Here is a 17,123-nt window from a genome sequence, read left to right on the forward strand (position 1 = left end):
GGCTCCTTACATCTTGAACTTTTTCCAACTGCCTGAAAAATGTAGTGGAAATAAAGATTTATAAGGGAAAATGTTTGCTATTTAAGCATGAGTGCCTGAGAGGGCTTGAAAGCACTTGAGAGTGATTTCCCAGAACCCACACAGGTGTGGCCATGCATATGCCTATGTGTAACCCCAGTCCGTACTGCAGGAGGAGAAGGGCAACAGGGAAAGCTGGAGAATCACTGGTGTTTGCCGACTGAAAAAATGGAAGATCTTGGTTCAGAGTGAGACTTGTTTGAAGTAAATGCATGAATTAAAGAGAAGGGCACTCAAAGTTCTTTTTGGTTTCCGCATGCGTGTGCAACATACATGCATCAGCACATACACACACGCACACACCACACATCACACACCACACCACACCACATATATTTTATATACACATGTAAAAAAATATTGCTTTTATGGCTTAAAAATATGCTATTATGTATTAAACAGTAAGATGTATTTTGATACGTACTTATTTTATTTTATCTGTTACTTAACACTGCTGCTAATCAGAAATGCAGAATAAGAACTGTATTAGTATTTTTGCTCCTTGTTTTGGGATTCCGGATTTAGTCAATCATATCTCATGAACACAATTCCCATACTACCAGTTCCAATGAATGTTTTGAAAGTGAAAGTAACAAAATGTTCTTGTGAACTCTCTTGCTGTAGGCCAGAATTCATGGACAGTCCACGAAACATCACAGAAATTTTCATGCTGGGACTCTCACAAAATCCCCAGGTACACAGAGCTTTATTTTTGCTCTTTCTGCTTGCCTACCTGGTCTCTGTTGGGGGTAACCTTCTTATCATGATCACTATTATCTTTAGCCCCACCTTGGGCTCCCCTATGTATTTTTTCCTCTCATACTTGTCTTTTATTGATACCTGCTATTCCTCCTGCATGACTCCTAAACTCATTGCTGACTCCTTGCATGAGGGGAGAGCCATTTCTTTTGAGAGCTGCTTGGCCCAGTTCTTTGTTGCTCATTTATTGGGAGGAACTGAGATCATTCTGCTCACAGTGATGGCCTATGATCGCTACGTGGCCATCTGCAAGCCCCTACACTACACGACCATCATGACCAGGCACCTCTGTGCCCTCCTGGTGGCGGTGGCTTGGCTAGGAGGCTTCCTGCACTCATTGGTTCAGCTCCTCCTGGTCCTTCAGCTGCCCTTCTGTGGGCCCAATGTGATCGATCACTTTGTGTGTGACTTATATCCTTTGCTGGAGCTGGCCTGCACCAACACCTATGTCATTGGTCTGCTGGTGGTGGCTAACAGTGGTGTGATCTGCCTGCTGAACTTCCTCATGCTGGTTGCCTCCTACATTGTCATCCTGCGCTCTTTGAGGTCCCACAGTGTGGAGGGGAGACGCAAAGCCCTGTCCACATGTGGGGCCCACTTCACTGTTGTTGCCTTGTTCTTTGTGCCTTGCATATTTATTTACATGAGGCCCTCAACTACGCTGTCCATAGACAAAACCATGGCAGTATTTTATGGTTTAGAAGTAAGTCGGTCAAATCAGTAGCAGTCACTAACTCTGTGGTTGGAATCTATTTTACTTGCTAAACTTTCATTTATATTTTGTGTTATTTTTATTTGCAAGAGTGTGAGATTTTTTTTTTGTTCAAATCAGTAAAGACATGTAAAAACAGAGCATGCTATAATTTGTAAGTCAACTGGCTTAGATCAAAATAAAAACATCAGATACCCTTCTAGACTCTGGGAATAAAGCACTGGATACAATCACACTAAAATCTCTGTGTTCAAGGAATGAATTACTATATGCAATTTCCTCTGTCTGGGAAATTAATGTGTGGGAAGAGGATTTGGCACAAGTATCAAAGGTCAATGCTTACTTAATTGCTTCCTTTTCTTATATGAAGTGACTTCTTATGTCAAAACAGATACACCTCTCTGAAAACTATGTTCTGTAGAGCTTACTGTCAAGCACATTATGTGATTTTTTTCATACATTATGTTAGAATATTTTTACAAATTATTATGACCCATGCTTCTGGTAATCACACCATTACACATCCTGGAGATAATTTAAAATGAAAAATACTTCTGGAAAACAAAGTTTTATGATGTTACATCATAAGTCACGTGAGAATAAAACAATGTCACATTCTAGCATGAATCAACTTAAATAGTGCTATCTCCAAGGTTGTATGACTGAATTTCTTCAGTATCTTTCAAATTTCTCCCGTTCCTGCATCTCTGTAGCATAGTCGTGGGGCAGCTGTCCATGGTGCTTACTTTGGCTAGGCACTTTTTTTCTTTCAATTTTTCTCACTTAACCTCTACATCAAGCTATGTCTCTCAATGAAAGATAAAAGGATCAAAAATTCCTAGGGGGTTACATATTGAAAGGTGATTTTCCCTGACACCTTATGTATATCATTTACATCTATTCTTTCCTAAAATTGATAGATTGTATTGATGGCAGAAGAAATATATTTTACCAAATAAGGTCATATACACTGAATGTGTTTAGACATGATATTAAAAATATCTAGGATACAATCCAGCCTTACTATAAAAAAGAACTGGGAAATATCAACTTGCAAAGGAAAATACAATCAATAGATGCTGATCTAGTTATGATGCAAATATTGGAATTACCAAACACTAAAGCAACTACTATAGCCATGCTACCAGTTATAAAGGGAAAACACACTTGAAATTAATGGAAAGGCAAAAAAGTGAATTAGGGCTGGAAAGCGGCTTCGTGGTTAAGGCATTTTCCTGCAAAGCCCAACAACCCAGGCTTGATTCCCTAGCCCCCATGTAAGACAGATACACAAGGTGGTACATGTGTCTGGAGTTCATTTGCAGTGACTGGAGGCCTTGGCACACCCATTTCTTCCCTATCTTTCTCTTCCTCCTTCTTAAATAAATAAATAAATATTTTAAAAAGATATTTTGAAAAGGATAATTAAATAAAAATAATAAGAAGAATCAAATTAAAATTTTGGATGTGAAAGATAAAAATAATGAGGATAAAAATTTCATGGGTTGGACTCAATAGAGTGAAAATGGTAAAAGAATTAGTCACTTGAGGATAAATCAATAGAAATGATTGATTGTGCTCCACACATGGGAAAGATAAGATTAAGAAAAGGTGAACAGAGACTCAGAATTTCTGGAGCAATATCAAAATGTGTAATATTAATATCACGAGTCTCAGAAAAAGGGAAGAAATAATATAGTTCAGAAAAAACCCATTGGTTAAACTGTCATAAATTTGGTGTCAGATATATAATTATAGCTTCAAAAATCTTAGCAAATATCCAACTGAGGAAATTCTAGGGTTCCACCCCAGATACATTATAATGAAACTGGTAAAGACAAAGGCATTTCACAAGATTCCTCTTGTTAACTATTTTTAGTTTTGATGTCATTCTGGTCAGAAGAGATACTCAGTATGATCATGGTTTTCTTACATCCTCTGAGGCTTGCTTGTGGTTTCACGTATGATTTATCATGGAGAACGCTCTGTGTGAGCTGGAGAAGAAAGCACATGCTGCTACTGTGGCATCCAGTGTTGTCTGCCTGCCTGTTTCATCATTCTGGCCAGGGGCTTCCTTTCTTACTTAGCATCTAGATGATCTGCCATTGTTGATACAGAACAGGGAAGCTCCCTGCCATCACTGTACTGAAACCTATGTTTTCACTCAGGTCTATTAATATTTGATTTATATATTGAGGTATGTTCATTGTGGTTGCATATATATATTTATAACGATCACATCCTCTTGATAAATGGACACCTTTGTCTTGATTCAATGATCTTCTTATATCTTGTCACAGTTTTTATACTTTGTTCTTTTTAATAATTTCATACATGTATATAATGTATTTTGAGAATTACCACCCCTTTTCTTTTTATCCCCTCACGCCCTATTAAGCCTCTTCTTTTCACCTAGCCCCCTTCCTACTTTTGCATGTTTTATTTTTATTTTTTTGTGGCCAGTGAGTTTAGTTAGGGTTGCTTGCGTGAGCATGGATTATTTATTGCAGTATGGACAACTTACCAGTGGCTGAACCACTGAACATGACTTTTCCTCTCCCAGCAACAATTAACTGCCAAGAGCTCCTTTGAGAGGAGTGGACCTCATGGGTCTCTCCTTCACCCAATGTGGAATGTTGACTGGCTCAATTTTGTGCAGGAAGCCACAGATGTTGAAAGCTCATGAGTGTACAAGAGACAACATTCGACAGCATTTCTCCCCCTTTCTTTCTACTCTTAACATTCTTTCTGCCCACTCTCCCATGTTATTCCTTGGAGGGAGTGAGAGACAAATAATGCATATTCTCTCTCATATGCCGATCCTAGCTTCCAATGTTTAGATTTGTGTGTCTAAGTTAGAACGATTGTCTGTAGAGTTCAGGAGGTTAGAAAAGAGCCATGGGGAAAAGAGAAGAAATAGTCAAACACGTGCAGTGTGAAGGCCGAGTGGGGAACAGTGGGGAGGAAGACAGTTTGAACAGGAATCAGGGTGGGGGAATGGTGGAGAGGAGGCAGTGGAGGGAGCATTAACCAAAACTAAAGATGAATGAAAAACATTATAATCCGAATACTCTGTAAACCAATTAAGGTGTAACTAAAAAAGAGACTGAATGAAGGTGCTCTTCATGTAGATAAAGCTGCACCCAGAAGTATACGTTATTAAAACAAAAAACCCAGAACTAAGTGTGAGACCCCCTCCCCATGAGTCATTGGTCAGTGACCACTAAAACAATACACGCTGATGTGGGATAAAACAATACTATCACTCTTGATTGCTCACCAAACTAAATGGTATGTCCATTACTAAATACACTATACATTTTATTTATTTATTTATTTGAGAGTGACAGGCAGAGAGAGAAAGAGGCAGATAGATAGATAGATTGAGAATGGGCATGCCAGGGCCTCCAGCCACTGCAAAGGAACTCCTGACACCTGCGCCCCTTGTGCAATGGATAACGTGGGTCCTGCGGAATCCAGCCCCGAACTGGGGTCCTTAGGCTTGACAGGCAAGTGCTTAACCGCTAAGCCATCTCTCCAGCCCACACTGTACATTTTAGTTATAGGATGTAGAGAAGCGAAACTGGATGTGAGATGTAAGTTGCCTCCATTCTGACCAGCGTTTGTGGCAGGAATGGAAGGAGCTGTGCTGGCTGCTGGATGAGAAGAGTCATCACAAGGCTTACCCAACAGCTGACTGTGGGTGCTCCAAAACCAAACAGCCAGGCAGATGAGCCACTGTCGCAACAGTGAATGACTATCACAGGGTAACTGACTACTTCTGATTGGATTAAAGGCCCATTCCACAAGAGGTAATTCATTCCGGTACTGTGAACCTGGACAAAACTACATGTCTAGGAAGTGGCAGGTTCTAAGGGGAAACCTGTCTTGTTGTTATGCTGAATGGACATGATGCTTCTAAGTGTGTATATTGATAGCCACAGACTAATACTGTTTTGCCTTGATCAGAGAAATTTCTTTTTGTGCTGGGCAGTGCTTAATGCAGAGATGCAAAGTAAGAACAGTAAGTGACTATTGTCTGCTCAGCCCTAAACAGGACTACTTTCTTATTCTTCTCCTTTTTCTCCTACTTTTAAAAATAGCTTTTGAATAAAAGTTTAGTACTTTGGTTTTCATTTTCTTTTAAAAACTTTATTAGAGAAAAAGGTAGAGAGAGAAAGAATGGGCATACCAGGGCCTTCAACTGCTACAAATGAATGCCAGACACGTGCGCCCCCTTGTGTGCATGTATGGCATTGCAAAGCTTGCATCACTGCTTATGTGGAACCTGGAGATTGGAATATGAATTCTTAGGCTTCACAGGCAAGAGCCTTAACCACTAAGCAATCTCTTCAGCTATTGGTTTTTATTTTCAAGGAACACCTTCTTCCATCCCTTTACTTCCAGTCTACATATGTTCTTGAATATTTGAGGAGAGACTCCTGTAGGCAGCATACAAATAGGCCTTTTCCTAAACCATTCAGATATTCAGGACCATTTGATTGGACAATTTACAATTCAAAGGAATCATTAGAAGATTCACAAGTGTGTAAAAATTAAGTAATGTATAGTGAACACCCAGTGGGTCAAAGTGATAATAAAACATATCCAGGAGGTGAGGACTTCTGATCAAAGTGGCAGACTCAGAACCACGCCACAGCTCCAGTGCTGAGATCAGAAAGCAGCAAGAACTGAGGACAAGCACAATCTACCAACAAGACAAGAACAGATCGCTGACTTCTGGCAGATGAGCCGCCCCTCACACAGCAGCCAGGGCCCAGGTGAAACCAGGGAGAACCTGGCCAGACTAGCAAGTATGCTGCATCCACAGAGAGCCCAATAATTGGGCCAGGGTGATGCAGATAGACACTGAGGACACTCAAAACACACCAGTGCAGAAATCCAGAAGCTTCTGAGAGCTCAACACTAAAGTAGAATGAAAGCACACCCATGGAGCCTCAGGGAAGTTTGTGGAAGAGGAGGCAGAAAGAATGTAAGAGCCACAGGTGGGAAGGACTATCCAGAGACCCAGCCCTCCCCACAACGAGAGACTGCTGCTCTCACAGCCCATAACCTACAACTACATGGTGAATATCAGCAATCCCACTAAGAATGGCCCTTAGTGGAGTGGGAACAGGGAGAATGAAATGATGGGACCAACATATGATGTGTCCATACAAAGTTTCTATTTGATAAAAATCTAGGAAAAAAATCATATTCAAAAAATAAAATTGGAAGCACAACGTACCAACACTTTTGATCATGCTATATTATAATGACAGAAAATTTACATGTACTTACTAGGAACCATACCACAAATTCTAAATTTTGATCTTTGAAAAAAGAATTTTAATATTTTATCACTTATTTATTTGAGAGAGAGAGAGGGAGAGGGGGGGGGAATAAGAACGGGCACTCCAGGGCCTCTATCCACTACAAATAAACTCCAGACCCCGGCACCACCTTGTGCTTCTAATTTCTGTGGGCACTGGGAAATCAAAACTTGCTCCATAGGCTTTACAGCAAGTTCCCTAATATCTAAACTATCTCTCCAGTCCAATTTTGATCTGTTTTAAAATAATTTATTTAGTTACAAGGAAATAGAAAGAAGACAGCGAGAGTGAAAGAGAGAGAGAATGGGCACACCAAGGCATCTTGTCAGTACAAATGAACTCCACATACACCAGTTTGTGTGTCTGAATTTATGTGGACACTGGACAACTGGACCCATGACTGCTTTGTTACCAATGCCTTTAACCACAAAGCCATCTCCCCAGCCCTAACTTTTGATCTTTTTTCTGAAATAATGATGGGTGCAGTGATTTGTAGCTTCTAGTTAGCCACTGTTCATGAGGTAAATGACCCGTGTTCTGTAGTGTGCTGTCCTTCCAGCCTAGTTAGATATTATGGCTTGTGATTTCACATTTGTCTACAAAATGATTGTGTATATATGCAATACTAAACAATTTGTTATGAAATAGTCTGTTTAGAAAACTTTTGCCCAACTCTAGGCTGCGTAAGTGTTCTGAGAATGCATAAGGCCATGGTTGTCATTGGAATATTTTTGACTTACAATGTTTTCAATTTATGATTGAATTCTTGGGATATAACCCAATTACAATTCTAGAAGCACCCTTATACATATGTCAAAGCACAACATGGCTTCATGGAGTTTTCTGAATCATTAGTTTCTACGCATATTTGACATAAGCAGACAACCATTAGCAGTTTCCAATATCCACTTAGAAAACCAATGTGTATCTCCACCCACTCCTCTGTTCTAACACCAGGAGTTGGCCATGTAGGAGGAGCACTGCAGTGGCATTTCATGGTGGCTTATGTGCTTTCCTGGTGACTAGAGCAGAGGACCTCTTCTGCTTCTTGTATGGCCAGTAGTCATGTTCTGTCCTGAAGTGATTATTCAAGGCTTATTTGGTTGTCTATCATTTTCATATTTATATATGAAATAGATGTTATGATAGAATAAATATGCAAGAGATTTGTTGGGGATTTAGGGAGTAAAGGTGGGAATAAGGCAGGTTTGACTCTTAAGAAGAAAAGAGGGGGAAAAAAGGAAGGAAGGAAAAGTTCCAGATTTCAATGTAGTTGTAAGAAAATTTTGTCAAGACTGGAGGGATTCTGGGTTAAGTTAAAAAGAAAAGAGTTTATACTCCTAGAGACTGGGGTTAGAGAAGGGGATTTTGAGGAAAGTGAAGAAGGTTGTAACTGTCTTGAGTAGAAGTGGGAACATATTCTGGGTGAAGAAATACTGTAGGATTACTGAGCAAGGTTGCTGGGCCTTTTAAAGTAAGGGGAATATGTTGGTAGCAGACTGAATCTTCTCTATTTTGTCACTTTTAGGATCTTTTAGGTCAGGAAACATAAAGTTTGGAGAAGGCTTAGAAGGGGATGCATCAGTACTGGATAATTCCCTGATGCATATAAACAAGAGGACTGGAAATGTAAATGGTCACACACTTCATGAAGGAATGTTTGCTACATTTATCAAGGATTATTAATCACATTTAGGCCTCTGGACCAGAAATTCCATTAAGTATGCATGAAGTTCTTTCCCTGTTGAGTTAATTCCTATATGAAGATTTTTTTTTTTTTTTTTTTGCTCAGATGGGAATGTGGATTTATAGAGAGAAATGTGCCAGTCAATCCTATTAGCATTAAAATGCAAGTAAAATTAGCTCAGCAACACCATTTATTTGATTTCTTAACTACTTGCTTTCTAGCCTACTTTGATTTGGAGGTGTATACCTGTGGATGCTACTCCTTTCATGTTACAGGTTCTGGGTTACTTGGAAATAGGACTGTCTATTCACCTTGATGTGCCTGGCTTTTAGCAAAATATTATCTTATGTGTAGTAGGGTCTGAATAAAGTAAATACAGAAGGGTGGAAGTGGTAAAAACGTGATTCAGGTTGTTATGACCCTAGTTCACTCCATCTTTCAGCACCCTGCACTGTAGACGCGTGGGGAATGGACAGCGATTCTTCTCAGCTTTGTAGAGGGGAGTTGAAAGCGATGATGTCGTGAGAGGGCACCTCCCCGTGCCTAGAACGGAGTGCCCCATAAACACTGGTGATGGTGTTTTGTTGTCAGTGGCTTCCTTTGCCATCAGCTCCTGAAATACCTACACTCTCTCTTCTTCTTTCTTTTTAAATTTTATTTTATTAGTTTTCTTTTCAGCAAATACAGGCCGTTTGGTACCATTGTTTATGCTCATGCATGATCTACCCCCTCCCAATGGACCCTACTTGTTGATGTAAATGGGTCGTGCATTGTGGAGCTAGCCCACAGTTATTGGTACGATAAATGTCTCTGCATATCATGACCCAACATGTGACTCTGTCATTCTTTCCACCCCCTCTTCCGCAAAATTTCCCTGAGTCATTTCTTGATAATGTCTGGACTGCCCCTCTAGACACAAGTTAGAAGCAGAGTAATTTAAGAAGCAGAGTAGAAGTTTCTTTCTTGGGAGACCAAACTGTATTCACAGGGAGTAATTAACTGATGGACTCAATATTGTCCCAACAACAGAAGTTGCTCCCAGGACTGCTCTAGCCGGTGATCCTATGAGGGGGAGGGAAGTGGTCTCCCTCAGAGACGCAGAGTGCATGCAGGGTTATAGCTCTGAGCTACTTTTCTGCCTCATAAATAGCTCTTTATAGCAGCAAAGGGGAAAGATTGGCTCTGTCAGGGCTCCTGAATGTTCTTCTTATAAAGCTGAATGAGCAAGCTGGTTTCCATCCCTGGTGTCTCCTCCTGAAGATTAGCTGCAGTGCTTTTCTGACTTGCCAAAGCCAGAGGAAGAAGGCAGTGGGGGTGGCGGTTATACAGGACAAGACACAGCTTAGCACCAGGAAGGATCTAGAGCCTGGCTATGCTTCTGCCTTAAACCACACACGTGGCTTTAGATTAACTGTACTGCATTTTTCTGAGTGTCAAATAAAAGAAGATGATTTTCAGCAGCACCATGTTCTTCAGCAAATAAAAAGAAAGTGGAAGATGAAAACGAATTCCTAGCTACTTATAAGTGAATGATCCCCTTTGGGTTTTACACTTAATTCAATGGAATCAAGAGTATATAATTTTCACCTCAGGTAACTTTTTTTTGCTACTGTTGTTTAAAAATATTTTATTTATTGCTTATTTGCAAGGAGAGAGAGAGAGAGAGATAATGGGCTGCCAGTACCTCTTGCCATTGCAAACACAACTCCAGATGCATGTAACACCTTGTGCATTTGACTTTACATAGATATGGAAGAATTTATCCCAGGCACTCAAGCTTTGTTATCATGTGGATTTAACCATTGAGCAATCTCTCCAGCTCTGTTTATGTTTTTTTCCCCATTGATTATGTACACAGTGCATATTATACAGCCATGTTGGTTCTTTTTCTTTTAAGTTTTATTTTTATTTATTTACTTGAGAGAGGGTGGAATGGAGGGAGAGAGAGAGAGAGAGAGAGAGAGAGAGAGAGAGAGAGAGAGAGAGAGAGAGAGAGAATAGGCTCAACAGATCCTCTAGGCACTGGAAATGCATTCCTACATGGCTGTATGTGGGTACTGGGGAATCAAATGTAGTTTTGCAGACAAGCACCTTTCACCATGGAACCATTTCTCCACCTCTTAGGTAAGTTATTTATTTAGTTAGTTCCTTATGAGAGAAAGAGAGAGATAAAGAGAAAGGAAGAGAAAAAGAGAGAGAAAGAGAGAGGGAGGGAGAGAGGGAGAGAGAATGGGTGTACCAGGGCCTCCAGCCACTGCAAATGAACTCCAGATGCATGTGCCACCTTGTGCATCTAGCTTACGTGGGTCCTGGGGAATGGAGCCTTGAACTGGGGTCCTTAGGTTTCACAGGCAAGCACTTGGCCACTAAGCCATCTCTCCAGGCCTTAGGTAAGTTTTTTAATTGATGGCAACTATATAATCAGTGTTTCACTTCAATGTATAAAAACAGTGTGTATTACATCTAGGACATTTTTTTGAGGTAGGGTTTCACTCTACCTCAGGCTGACCTGGAATTCACTATGTAGTTCCAGGCTGGCCTACAACTCACAGCAATCCTTCTTCCTCTGCCACCTGAGTGCTGGGCTTAAAGGCATGTGACACCTCACCTCTGGCTCTCATCTAGGATTTTAAAAACATAAAACTGAAATTTGGGATCACATACCTGGAGTTTAAGATTGTTTCCAGGTTTATCATTCCATGATGTTGAAATGTAAGGAAATTGTGAAGGTACTGTGTTATCCTCAGATCTAATCAATGTAAGTTTTCAATGATCTATTTTTATTTCATTTAGCTTTCTGAGACAGAGTCTTGTTACATATCCCTGGCTGGCCCAGTGTTCACTATGTACCCCAGACTAGCTTTGAACTCATGGTGATCCTCCTGTTTCAACCTCTTGTGTTCTGTATCACAAGCACAACCTACAAAGCCCTGCTTGATAATATGTTTTTTGCTAATATATATTTAAAATAAAGGAAGAAAGCAACTCAAATAAAAATAAAGTGATATAATTTCCTTGGCATTTTCATTAGATTCCTCAGAAAACTTGTTTTGAATAACCCAAACAGGAAACTTTGTCTTTGCATGTAGTACTATGCGCATCTGGGTTCTGTGGGTCCTAGGGAGTTGAACCCAGGTTCTTTGGCTTTGCAGGAAAGTGCCTTAACTTCTAAGCCACCTCTCCAGCCCCTATATATGTATTTTAGAATCAAAGGTAGGATAGGCACAGGCTTTCCCCTAATATCATTATACTCTGACATATAGGATTATAATTTATAGCTAATTAAGGTATGCCTTCTGAGCTAGGCATGGTAGTACATGCATGTAGTCCCAGTATTAGGAAGGCTGAGGCAGGAGGATAAGTAGCCTGGGCTATTTAGTGAAATTCTACCTTAAAAAAAGTGAAGACAAGACAGAGCACCTATTCTTTGTCCCCTTGTAGTTTCCATTATCCAGCCAAAAAACAGATACTCATGTAGTAGAGTGATATCCCAATTAAGTTCATTTTATTATTATTTGTTTTACATCCAGTCCTCTCCATAGACTGTAGGCGTAGTACATGGACTTTTGCTAAGGCAAAGTCAAGCGAAATACAGATGTAAGTAAGATATATAAAGGAGATAATAGAAATTAGGTTTACTACTTTAGATGGGATGCTGTCCACACCAGGGCATGAGTAAGGTAAAGGAGTCAGGAGAGGAGTAGGATTCTTGGGACATCTTTAACTGCCACCTCCTCAGTTTCTTCAAGTCCTGCTGCAGTTAATATTGCCTTCAGCAAGACTATCTAAAAGTAGATAAAAATACTCTTCAAAGTCCAGGTAGAAAGCTGAAATTCAAAAGGTATGAGCCAGATAAACAGAGATTTAGGAGCTCCTAAATATTCTTTCTCACACACCATCCTGTTTATCCTGAAAACAGAAATGCAATCCAGTTTGAATTAGAAAGTCAATGTTAACTGTTCAATTTCAGCCATAACAAAAATTGCAAATTGGAATGATTTTTATAATTGTCATCTAGTAACTGTAATATTTAGTTCCCAGAGAAACAAAAGACATATACTCACATTTTATGGATAAAAGAATAAATTGCTATAAGATTTTTGGACCACCGTGGGTTAAGAGGGACACAGGGAACTGGGTGTGTCAAAGCAAACTTTGCAATCATTTCCATCCCCTGGAATTAATTCCTTTATTTATTTATTTTACTTTATAGACACCACTGCACCTGCACTTTCAGTACTTTCAGGATCTATGGAAATACCACACAATATTTCAGAATTTTTCATTCTGGGACTCTCACAGAAGCCAGAGGTACAGAGAGCTCTCTTTGTGGTCTTCCTGATTATCTACGCGGTCATGATTTGTGGCAACATGCTCATTGTGGTCACCATCGCTTCCAGCTCTAGCCTTGCTTCTCCCATGTATTTTTTCCTTTCTAACCTATCCTTTGTTGACACCTGTTATTCTTCTTCTTTGGCCCCTAAACTCATTGCTGACTCCTTGCATGAGGGGAGAGCCATCTCTTTTGGTGTCTGCTTAGCCCAGCTCTTTGGAGCCCATTTTCTGGGAGGAGTTGAAATCATTCTGCTCACAGTGATGGCCTATGATCGCTACGTGGCCATCTGCAAGCCCCTGCACTACACGACCATCATGACCAGGCACCTCTTTGCCCACCTGGTGGCGGTGGCTTGGCAAGGAGGCTTCCTGCACTCATTGGTTCAGCTCCTCCAGGTCCTTCAGCTGCCCTTCTGTGGGCCCAACGTGATCGATCACTTTGTGTGTGACTTATATCCTTTGCTGGAGCTGGCCTGCACCAACACCTATGTCACTGGTCTGCTGGTGGTGGCTAACAGTGGTGTGATCTGCCTGCTGAACTTCCTCATGCTGGTTGCCTCCTACATGGTCATCCTGCGCTCTTTGAGGTCCCACAGTGTGGAGGGGAGACGCAAAGCCCTGTCCACATGTGGGGCCCACTTCACTGTTGTTGCCTTGTTCTTTGTGCCTTGCATATTTATTTACATGAGGCCCTCAACTACGCTGTCCATAGACAAAACCATGGCAGTATTTTATGGTATTCTGACTCCTATGCTGAATCCACTCATTTACACTCTGAGGAACGAAGAGGTAAAAAGTGCCATGAGAAGGTTCTTCACACTGTAAGAAACTGAAGGTAGGTAATGAGTGGTAAAATGAAAAACAGACTGTAAATGTGGAACAATCAAAATTTGCTTTTTACTGCTGTGTTTCATCTTATTCCATCTATCTATTCGTCCATCTTCATAGACTTTTCTCTTGAATTGTACTTTATTATAAAATTAGCTGTATAAAGTTCATATAGACTAATTATATTCCTATTTCAGAAATAAGGAAACTGTTGTCTGATGTGGTCAATTTGCTATTTGATCAAGGCTGCATAGTTTTACAACTCAACATCATTACTCTTGATCCATTATCCCTGTCTTTGGGTGGCAATCCATTTGAATCTGTGTGACAATTAACTGGGCTGAGGCAAAAATAAAACTTTCATATTATCCGTGTATAAGCAGTTCTGTATACATCCAAGACTGTTTTCTTTCCTTCTCCTCACCTGTTGTAACATCATCAGTGTGGCATCTACACTACAGCAGATGGTTAAGGGCTTGGCTCCAAGCTCTGTGATCTGAGATAGATGACTCTTAGTTAGTCTCAGTTCCTGTGATTATTAGTTACATGACTTTAGTAAGTGAAAAAGAAACTATCTATATGGTCTTGATGCTTTAAATTAAGACTATAAATATTTTAGATTCCACATTTAAGTGAGATCATGCAGCATTCATCTTTGTATGTCTGGATTATCTTACTTAGTACACTCTCCATGTCTATCCATGTTGTAACTATTGAAAGGATTCCCTATATTTTTTAAGGGAGGGTTTTATTCTAGCCAAGGCTGATCTGGAATTCACTCTGTAGTCCTAAAATAGTCCCAAACTCACAGCGATCTTCCTACCTCTGTCTCCTGAGTTCTCAAATTAAAGGCATGCACCACAACATCCCATGGATTCCCTACTTTTTAAAGGTATTAATTATAACCTCAATAAAACTGGGGAAAATGTAAAGGCAGTTTATGTTTCAAAGTGTTATTTTGAGAATTAAACTAGATCATGTAGATGTTTTTAAAATACAGTTTCCCATACATAGGAAACCCCTAACATCTTTGATATTGCTGTGTCGATCTCAGTCTTTTCCTCCCACAAAGAGATTGCTTTATTTTCTCTTACAAAGTTTGAAATGTCCATTGTCTTTATAGCAGAAAACTTGTTTGGTGAGGGATAGAGAATAAATAGCTTTTCTTCTCATGTGTTACAACTCTTCCTGTCTCACACTCCAAGGTAGTCTCATGCTCTGGAATCTGGAAGACATACCATGTTTACATCATCTTTTTTATTTTACCATATACCTTGTAACTTTTTGCCTTTTAAGATTATAGGCTTCCATATTTTATAATAGCTTTGTAATTTGCTTGAAAATCTGTATTTCAGCTTGTTGAAATCATCTACTTTTTTTGTGTTTTTGAGGTAGGGTCTCACTCTGTCTCAGGCTGATCTAGAATTCACTATGTAGTCTCAGGGTAACCTCAAACTGATGGTGACCCTCCCACCTCTGCCTCCTGAGTGCTGGGACTAAAGGCATGTGCCACCACGCCCGGCTTAAATCCCCTTTTTGGTTTTGGGGGCTTGTGTGCTAGTGTATTGCACCCTCCCACCTGCATATGCTGAGCACCCACAGGCCCATATCCACTTTTGTACTACGAAGAAAACAAGCTAGAAATTAATATGAAATGTCTCAAATATAAGAAAACATTTTCAGGGCTGGAGAGATGGCTTAGTGGTTAAGCGCTTGCCTGTGAAGCCTAAGGAACCCGGTTCGAGGCTCGGTTCCCCAGGTCCCACGTTAGCCAGATGCACAAGGGGGCGCACGCGTCTGGAGTTCGTTTGCAGAGGCTGGAAGCCCTGGCGCACCCATTCTCTCTCTCTCCCTCTATCTGCCTTTCTCTCTGTGTCTGTCTATCTCAAATAAATAAATAAAAATTTAAAAAAAATCTAAAAAAAAAAAAGAAATAGAAAACATTTTCAAAACTTAACTTCAAGAATAAACAAGGTTTGGCTGTAGAATGTCTTCTTACTTCATCCTGAAACTTCTGTATCTAATAAAATGAAACATGAAGAGTTTTAAAGCAAAATATTATCTTCTTTAACTTTTCACATTTTGTTATTAATTATACAATATTAATTGAGTACATTAAATTATATTTATTTTAATAATATACAAATTATATATAATAATTATTTGTATAATTGACTATTTTATGTACATTAATAATAGCTAGGTACAAGTGAAACTGAATTCCATAGTTGTTTACAATGATGCCATCAGTGAGACTTTGGATTCAACCCTATAAGAAAATGTAGAGCCATTTGTGAGTTCAAAAATAAAACTAAATTCCTGTTTCATATGACATCAAAATTAAATTCCAAATGAGAAAACCCTACTTATTTCAAGAATCACTTCTGAGAAATCATTAGAAGAAAGTATTTGGTGATACATTCATGATCTAGCCTAAAGAAAGTTTTCAGAAATGAGATGATAAATGGATTAACAGATGTAGCTCTTTAGTAAACAAACTACTTCTAAGAAGATAAGAAGATACCAGTCCCTACCTGGGAGAGGATATTTGTAACAAAAATGCAGAATACAAAGACAAAGTTAGAGTCAATAGCTGATATGTGAATTTACAGTTTGTATTAACATTGTTAAAGATACCCAGCCTCAGGTTAAGACTAACACATTTGATAATGTGAATATAGTCAGACAATGTCAGAGATGTGTCAGCTTTCCCACACTCTGCTGGTAACCTGGCTTGATTCCCCAGGACCCACATAAGCCAGATGCACAAGGTGGCGCATGCATCTGCAGTTGGAGATGCATCTGGCTGGAGACCCTGGCACACCCATTCTCTCTCTCCCTTTCTCTCTGTCTCAAATTAAAATAAATAAATAAATAAATAAATAAATAAATAAATAAATAAATAAATAAAAAATCAAACTGATTCACTTCTACACATATATTTGGAAAAAGTCCTCATATGACTACTGGGGAGACCGAAGACTTGTCAAATTGATGAAAAAAAAGCATGTTGCCTTCTCAGTGTGGAGACATCTCCATCACTCCCTCCAAGGTTCAAGAGTCATAAGGAATGTAAGAACCAGAGTATGCGGAGGAACACTTTGGGACAGTATCTTCTGGACGTGAAATGTTATGTCATGATCTTGCAGCTGTTGTCTCTGCCTCCATGCAGTCCCTGATAATTGAGCTCATTAACATTTCTACATGGAGGAGGGCGGAAAATTTTATCAAACTAGAAGAGGGTCTAACTGGAAAGAGTAAGAGGCAATGGCTCTGTGCATAATGATCTGGCTCTAACAGTCTTTCCTCCCTCTTCCACAAATTTCCCTGAGCCATATTGGGTTCATTTTAGGTCTACTTTAGTGATGAGATTTTGGGAGCCTTTGTGTCT

At 39.7% G+C, this 17,123-nt stretch overlaps 2 protein-coding genes across 2 annotated transcripts; both read left to right on the forward strand.

The window, feature by feature from the left end:
• Positions 1-712: 712 nt before the first annotated feature.
• On the forward strand, positions 713-1,561 carry LOC123457732 (olfactory receptor 140-like). Its single transcript, XM_045142116.1, has one exon. The coding sequence runs from the start codon at positions 713-715 to the stop codon at positions 1,559-1,561; it is 849 nt and encodes a 282-aa protein (XP_044998051.1).
• An 11,205-nt stretch (positions 1,562-12,766) lies between these two features.
• Positions 12,767-13,729, forward strand: LOC123463739 (olfactory receptor 4C3-like). Its single transcript, XM_045159884.1, has one exon. It carries the CDS (start codon positions 12,821-12,823, stop codon positions 13,727-13,729), a length of 909 nt encoding a protein of 302 aa, XP_045015819.1. The 5' UTR covers positions 12,767-12,820.
• The last annotated feature ends 3,394 nt before the right edge of the window (positions 13,730-17,123 follow it).

This window comes from Jaculus jaculus, chromosome 1 (assembly GCF_020740685.1).
Source record: "Jaculus jaculus isolate mJacJac1 chromosome 1, mJacJac1.mat.Y.cur, whole genome shotgun sequence".
NCBI lineage: Eukaryota > Metazoa > Chordata > Mammalia > Rodentia > Dipodidae > Jaculus > Jaculus jaculus.